At 40.2% G+C, this 8,537-nt stretch overlaps 1 protein-coding gene across 1 annotated transcript in view; it reads right to left on the bottom strand.

Moving 5' to 3' along the window:
* MYH11 (myosin, heavy chain 11, smooth muscle) overlaps positions 1-8,537 on the bottom strand; it is a 56,290-nt gene that overhangs the window by 31,596 nt on the left and 16,157 nt on the right. Inside the window, 2 exon segments of the mRNA XM_009697661.1 lie at positions 1,077-1,097; positions 2,790-2,892. Of these exon segments, the coding sequence (XP_009695963.1) occupies positions 1,077-1,097; positions 2,790-2,892 (124 nt within the window).

Below are 8,537 nucleotides of genomic sequence, written 5' to 3'. Positions count from 1 at the left end.
TTTCCCATTATACTCTGTAGACCTAAAAACTCCACTCAAAGTGTAGGGTGCTGCTGAAATCAGATGGTGACAGCTAAAATAGAGCCTTGTCTGCTGAACTGAGACAGATACCACCTGCTTCTAGTGAGAACTGAACTATGCCATAAACCTGGGGTATAAAAGTGTGGCTCCAAATTAACAGCATTGTATGCAGATGCAAGTCCACTGAACCCCACAGAGTTGCCTATGCCAGCAATGAATTAAATTTTTTCAGAGAGCTTGTCAAATGAAGTACTAAATTAACTAAGGGGCAACGCGTTGCCCTTTGTCATAGCCAGAATCTGAGAGGCAGCAGTCAGAATGGGGAAAAAAAGATCCCGTAAAGGAAAAAACCCCGTTTGCCTGGCACAGAAACAGAAAGAATACGCTAGCAAACCTGCCTGTATTCCCAAAGCACTGGTACCCTGGTACGGCACACCCCAGTACAAGAGGGCCTAGGAGGGCCTGTAAGAAACTGCCGTAACACGCCTGCAGACACACGCTGCAGTGGGAATTGCTCTGTTACACATCATAGCAGCAAGCTAGGAACATGCTAACTTTTGTGGATGTGAACAATTCTCAACAGTTACATGAAAATATAAAATTGAAAGCAATATCAAACGGAAAGCATGCAGCCAAACAAATCAGTCAAACACCGTGAGGTTTAGGAATTATTTCACAACAGTCCTAAAAAGTTCAACCTGAAGCACAGAAAGCATTTGGGTATTTTCATCCAGAAATCACATTGCTCAATTTCAGGCTGAGTGGCTCTTTCAGGATCGTGGGAAATTTCATTCAAACTATGGCAATTTGAACACACGCATATAGAAGAGAGTGATATTTGAAAGATGACCCTGCCTGTGTCAGACCTCATTCTTTACCATGGAGCCTGACACAGTTAAGGTTGATTTGTGAGAGCCTTTGGCGCTATTGTTGCTTTTGATCATATCATACAACATATTTCAACAAAATCTGTCTTAAATTTTCGAGGTGCAACAATAGCATGCAGATCTACACTCAGTGCCTTAAACACACATCAAATAGTCTAAGTTACTCACGTAAGAAAAAGATGGACCTTGCTGTATTGAATAATGTGGTATAAAACAAGTGTCAGTATCATTTCCATTACACAGACATTTTTATTGTTTTTCCTGTATTAAAATAACCAATACACAGTTTCCATGCAAATAAACCAGGAATACAAATACAAACAATCTATTGCAGACATACCAAGAGTACAAATACCATTAATGTATATAGAGTATTTTAACTGAAGAAAAAAACCCAACCCTGAAGCAAAGGGACGAGATTTGGATCCAGTCCCAAGTTAGTCTCCCAGGACCAGACAAGGACAGATATTTTTATGGTAAATCCCCAGTTCTTCTCTGGTGCCGCTGAGGCATTTTGCTATTCATTATCTTTTAATGGTCAGTATTCAAAGTCACTGAATTACTATTTGTCAGCATGTTATAGAACAACTTAAGACTTTCTCTCAGCACCCATCTGGTGGATATTTGCCTTCAGGTCTGTCTCAGGGCTAGTTTGATCCCGAGACTCACATAATTCCCCAGAGGAGTCAGCAGCAACTGCAGTTACGTGCCTGTTAGGAATGGCCTTGAAACCACAAGTTCATTTCCCCCAGCTGCTGAGCAGGGACCCAGTAGGAAGAAATAAGTTTTTTGCATAAACATTCAACAAAGGAAAACTAAATTTAATCACAGATTTCTAGAAAATACTACCCAAAGGGACATCTGCTCCCTCCCCTGCTCCAAAGCAAATCTGCTGTTCATAAACAACAATTATTTGTGGTGGAAGAGGCCAGGCTGCACACTCTGTGCTCAGAGTCCTCTCTCTGCTGACGTACAGACTAGGCAAGGGCAGCTGCAAGACCCAGCACAGGTGTGGTCATGAGATTTTTACTTCATTTCGCACTACCCTACTAATTACCTATTTTGGATCCAGTCTTGCATTTGGGTCACACTGAAATGTGTTCCTGAATTAAGCCTGTTTTGTCATAAAAGTGAATTGCTACATTTTGTTGCAGAAGTTTGAGTAACATTCAAAAGGCTGGAAATGACGTAGGACCTGGAGTTGTATCATGGAAAACAGCAAAGACAGTTGAGAGCCTCAGCTATGCCAATGATCTCCGGGAACTGGGTAGGTATAAGCTCGTATCATGGTTCAGAGCAAGAAAATGAACTTTAGTCACTAAGGCAAGACTATTTCAAATTTTAAAGGAACACAGTACTTTAAAAATTGTGCCTTTCAAAATTGTTCTTTCTGACAGATGAGTAAAAAAGAAAAGACAAGTTTTACACTGGGACTCTTTGCTAGTTAGTAAGAAAACTCACATGCTAACAAAGCCAATCAAAACTTTGGAAGTTTAAATGCTGGTATACATTTTTGTGATGCGGTTGGACAATGTGTTAGTTAAAGGCTTTCCCAAACTTCTTAGCTGCCAAGTTGCCAAGGGTAAAATAAGGAGCTGAGCCCTTACAGACTTCGAGGCCTTCATGCTAGGATATAAATAGGTGCTATGCATATGGAAAGCTATGAATATTTCTCTTCTAGCAAAGTACATTCTGATTTGATGCCTAAGGGGGTGTCAAACAAAAGTTTTTTTCCATAAACATAGAGCTGTGACGTAATTGTGTACTCTTAATATGTCGACTGTTTGGCAAGCCGCAGATGTTGACTTGCTGTTAGCACAGTCAGCTCAGTACAGTCCTAACAGGCCTGAAAAAGAGTTGAATATGGAAGAGCTCACTTACAGTGATGCTGATGTCCTTTTTGCCCTTATGTGATGAAGCAACAACAGCCAGGTACTGAATGACCTTTTTGGTATTTTCTGTCTTGCCAGCACCAGATTCACCTCTGAGGGGAAAGAAAATAACACAAAAGAAGGTAGGTAACTAGTGGACTCCTTCTGCCATGTGATGTATTTAATATATAAAAACAGGCCTGGAATCTGCCCTGCTCACTTAGTATTTACCCCAGAACACCATCTCTCCAAATCTACCTGACTTCAGTATGCAAAGAACGCATTATCAGAGCTATATCTCTGTCCCGTTAGTATTTTGACTGGACATTGGGCCATTTAAGGCAATTCTAAAACATGATGCATTTTTGAACGGCAGTTCATCTTGCTTTGGCAACATCTGAACATTTATGAGAAATGGACCTGGCAGGGAGTCTGCTTGTATTTTAAGACCAAAAAATACAACATTAACTATGATGTGGTACAGCAGTAAGAAAAAACATCAGCAGTAATACAAAATAGTTTTTTCTTCTGAAACTGGCATTAAAGTAGACTAACAGCTCGTATCAGTGCTGGAGAATAAGCAAATGATCCTGCCTCATCTGAACTCCATGTTTAAACACTCCTTGAATTCAGGGGAACCAGAGCTGGGACTGCCTGAGGTGTCCCTGCTAACCGGGCCGTAAGGGGCATCTTGTGCGGGGAGATACCTGACCAGCAGAATTGGCACCCCGGCTGTGCTCCGTGCACTGTGCCTTGGGAAGCAGGAAGGCAGTGGTAACTTTTCACCTCCTGGAGGACTTCCAGGGTTAGGTTTGTTTAAGCCCTTTCTTAAAATAAAATAGTGGTTTTCAAAGTAGAAGGGCCAGATTTACACAGTCTTTTTGCAGAACATTTCCAGCCTACTTTTCCCTCTCTAAGTGTCACATTACATTGTCTTACATCTGGATACCTTTGGCTCTGATGATTATATAGATGAAAATGTTTTTATACTGTCCTGTCTCAGCAAGCAAAAAGGGCATTAAGGTGAGTATGGATGTAATAAACTAGTTCTTTCAACTGTATCACGCTAGTGCTGTGAGGAGGGCAACAGTCTAAATGTAAGTTGGACCTCTTTGGATTTAAACTAAAATGGATTTAAAAATAAAAAGAACAATGTATTCAAAAATCCCATGGACATTTGTCAACTCTTTTGAAGCTGAAACTATTTAGCTGGATCCATCGCAGTTCTGCTTCTTTTCCTAATTAGGAAATACAGGAGTTAATTTTCCCTACCAAGGGACCACTGATAAATGGACATTAAAAAATATGGGTAAGTGCTGGGCAGAACTTTCAAGACAGAATGACATTGACATAAACGTTAGGAAACCAGAAACAATTCCTGTCTGAGGTATGAGATGATGAGAAGTGTTTCTTCTGGCTTTTAGAGTTTTAACCAGAAATAATTGAGATGAATATGTTCATTTTCAGAAGATCCAGGCTAATTTGCACAGTTTAGAGGTTGAATTCATCTCTGCCTGGGCTTCAGTGCTAAAACATTTCCATGTTTTCTTGATAAAAATTAAGTGTCCTGGGAACAATTCCAAACCAAGCACACCAATTGGAAGACATATGCATACAAAGTTTTCAAATAAATCTACCTTACAACTTTGTTTCTTTGGAAAAAAATAAAAAAAAAAAAACAACAAAACTTTCTTCAAACAAACCCTGGGCTTTGAACTATTCCATTTTATTAAAGGTTATTTGTAGTTCATCACTACATGAATTGCATTTCCTTTCTCCCAGGGCAACAGTGCCCATCATTTGGCTTTCCCTTGAATCCCTGTGAGTATTACCATATATGGCATCATTTTACTTGTAATTATCCTACCATACTGTAATGCTTAAGTTACTTAACATTCTGTTCTGTGCTTTCATCCTTAACTCTTTGCTCCTGCACAGGCTGAGGGTTTCCCTATTTTCTGGAGATAGACTTTGAGGCTTTAACTTCCTTTTGAAGTGGACAATAAAAAGTTCTTCAACATGAAATGGAAATGCTTCAAAATGAAATGGAAAACAGACAGGACCTCAACAGCTACAAGTAGGAAAAACATCTCTAAGATCAATAAGTAATGAAGAATAATGTCCATAGCTGATAAATACATCTAATTTTTCAATACATCAGATCATTTTCAGATGTCCATAACAATAGACAGGTCTGATAAACAAGTATCCATTAAACAACATTAGTAACCCTTTACTCTGAAGGATTCATCACAGCTGTATGACAAGGTCTAGATTTCATCTCAGTGATAAAACACCATGTGTTTGAAAATTAATTAATGAGAAGGAATGGTTAGATCAGGTTCAATGCCTTTAAACATCAAGAAGCTTACAAGGGGAAAGACCCAGGAGGAGGGGAGCATGTGAATCTCTTAGTTTGCTTCACAGGAGGATGAAATTCTTCCTAGAACTATTGAGCTGCAACAGAATTGGTCATGCTGTTTTTCCCTTCTGCGTCTGCCCTCGAAGTACCATAATTTCTGGGCTGGTAGAAACAACTTTCACTGTGAGGTGGTATGGAATCGCACCTGCTTTAAAATCTACATGCTCTCTTGAGCTCAGTGACTGAATTTTTAAAGATAAATCTTTTTCTTGAAAGCATCTTTCAGTGCTTTTGGTATGGACCACACACAACAAGGTTCCTCCCAGGAGGCATCTGCTCCTCTCTTCTGAGGGGCTATTTTCCTCAGTCTTTACCCCTAAATTGTGTTCCAAAGTGGTTGTTCACTATATAAAGGCTGTTACTACTGTCCTAATCATGATGTTTTGGGAGTAGACTGATCATTTGTTTAATTGAAGCATCTCTAATCATTCTTGTTGCTTGCCATACATAGAGGCAGCACATTTACTGCCAGTGCTGTTCTTTGCACCCAGCTCAGATGAGCAACACAAAAAACCAGATCAAAAGCAGGTTCCATGGCACAGTTCTGATCAGCCCAACAGCAGTACTTTATCCATACATGTTTTCCTCCTAAGAAACTCTGTGGCTTTCCCAGAGCAAAAGGGTCCACTAAGCTTACAGGCTTGCTCTGTTAAAAACACCACTGTCACATTGTGTGGCATAGTTTAAATTTATTCTTCTCTCATTTCTTGCCAGGCATTGTTTTAGGAACTCAGCACAGGATTTAAAGCACATAAGCTTACGTATATAGTACTCAGCTTTAGCAGAGTTTTTGTACCACATGAGCTACTAAATCCTCCATGACTCCATTACCTTCACCTTAAAAGAAAATTATCCCAGTTAGAATAGGTTTCCAAATTAGGACAAGGTGAGACTAGGAAGTTGGCCCCACTGATGTGAGGTGAGCCTGTGGTGTAGCTAGGACTCTTGTACATTAGGGTATAACTGGGAAAGATCAGTTTAAAAAGTGTACTATTTTGGTGAAAATTTGAAAGCTTTCTATATTAATATTATGATATAAGACTTCGCTTAATTCCACTTTTGGAAACATCTAAAAAGTAACAGCAGAATTTATTTTCAGCATTTGTTTCAGTAAGCAATGAACCGTAAAAATTGCCCGTTCACACATCTCTTAATCTGTCTATGCTGGCACTGCAGGAAGCCTCTGTGCACAGAGCAGTCAATGAGGTGCTCTAAATCACATTAGGGCTTGGCAGGCTTCATCCTGCAGTATGAGATGGGCAAAGATAAGGAAAATCTTTGTCCTAGACCAGCTGTACCCCACTAGAGACCTGTCTTGGAAGCCAGCCCACTGATCCTACTAGTTTATTTGTAAAAAAATTCCCCAAAGAGACCGAGCTGGTTCAGCACAAAGCTCCACCCTGGGTGTAAAACTACACAAGGTATCTGCATGGCAGAGGGGCCAGGCAGCAATGCTTGCCAGCTCCAGCCTTTGAGAGTTAGTGAGCTGAGAAAGAAAAGAGTTTAGCTCTCTTATGGAGGACTCTTTTGACTAATGGGGCTTTGCAGTTTGGAGGATGTTACGGATGACTCTGCTTCTTGACACGTGTCAGGGGAGAAAGTTGGCTGAAGTCCCATGGCCGAGTGAGGCTCTGGAGAGTTTTGACCACGAAGAGAGAGGGGAGGAAGGTGAAAAGGGGCAAGGATGGTCACTGCCTCACCTAATGTTTTGTCTGTTACTGTATTGAATTAAGTGGAAATAGCACCCTGCTACCATATGTTTTTATAGAAGCTATTCAAACTAAATGCATGTATAAAAAAAAGTAAAAGGTAATGGAAAAGTACCGGATTATATGTATGAATCAAGCGTTTAACAAGCATTTGTTTTCATAGGCTTGACGTTACCCCAAATATTCAGAATTATGATCAGATTTTTTTCTCATTCATTTAAGGTGTTTTTTTTGTTTAACTGAAACTTGTGCACAGCCCTTTTAGCCACATCTGCTTGCTAGAAAATATTCTACCCGCTCTTTTCAGGAAGTAACTAAAATACAATAACCTCAAGATCAGACAGGTTTAAGATGAGATCTTTAAAACACTTATGTGCTTATCTATGCAAATGAGTGCCTGTGGCATTTTTAGTAAAAAGCCTTTTGAAAACTCTAGGATAATCCACTTGTATCTTTAGAAAGTAAACACCTTAAAGGCCAGAAGGCCAACCTTTGAGGGTTAGTGCCTCTACTTACATTGGAAGAAGCTTGAAAAGTCACAAGCCTGTTCACTGACCATTGCTTAGTCCAATTCACGCTTGATTCCTGATGCATCGACGTTGCTCAGGTCTCTGAGTAACTGGACAGATTTCTTGGGATTTTTCCTTCAGCAAGATCTAATGTGCTGGTCAACACAGACCAGCATGGTCTTTGCAAGAGTGAATACAGAATATTTCACAGCCAACTTAGATGTCAAGGAAGAGATGCAGTGGAGGAGGCCTAAGTGCAGGCAGGAATTTCAGGGAACCCCAATAGCCAGGCAGAGCAGTGAAGGGTGCCCAGAACAGTACAGGGACCAAACCAAAAGGATGGAAAAGTCTGAACTGCCTTAATTTTCAGACACATAAAATAATAAGATTGCATATTCTTGGTGCAGTATTATATATTGTATATTTATTATATATGTCATGATATGTTGTAATAATGCAGCCACAGATATATTAGTGAGTAAGCACAGCCGTGACATAAAGTTTCTTATGTTCCTGAGAGGCAGCTTGTAAATGTGTGTGATAGGATGTGGGGTTTTGAGGCTGACTGTAAAGTGACAGAGAGCAACTGGCAGAGAACGACATCCGAGGATGTTCAGTGATGCTGCCCATGGGAAAGAGCTAACAGCAGAAAGGATGTATGCACAGAGGAGAGTAGATCAAAGGCCATATGTGTGTAGTTATTAATAAAATGTGGAGGAAATAATGAAATCTAGGAAAGATGGGGAATTCTGAGGAAGCATTAAAGACAGATGAAGCGTTTTAAACATATCACAGTTAATCACACAAAGGGTAGGGATTGAAAAAGAATGCAAACAATGCTTGACCCCATGAGGGTAGGTTGAATGAGCTGAGGGTGAAGTCCTGAGGATGGGTATATTTATACTCAGAAACACGGAATCCCGCCTAGTTCTCAGCTCTATGCCCCTGCCTATGCCCCAGCAGTATTTAAGGCGAGTCCCACGCACTCAGCATCCCACCAGGCCTTTGGTTTCCAGGTGAGCTCTACTAAGAATGGAATAACTTTGCAGAAGTAGTACAAAGCACAAAATAATTGAAAATAAAGTGCACAATTTCTGCTTGTATTTTGATACTAGTAC

The sequence above is a fragment of the Cariama cristata genome, unplaced genomic scaffold, assembly GCF_000690535.1.
Source record: "Cariama cristata isolate BGI_N322 unplaced genomic scaffold, ASM69053v1 scaffold333, whole genome shotgun sequence".
Lineage (NCBI taxonomy): Eukaryota > Metazoa > Chordata > Aves > Cariamiformes > Cariamidae > Cariama > Cariama cristata.
Note: the sequence above shows the minus strand (reverse complement) of the source record. Positions and strands in the feature narration are given on the sequence as shown.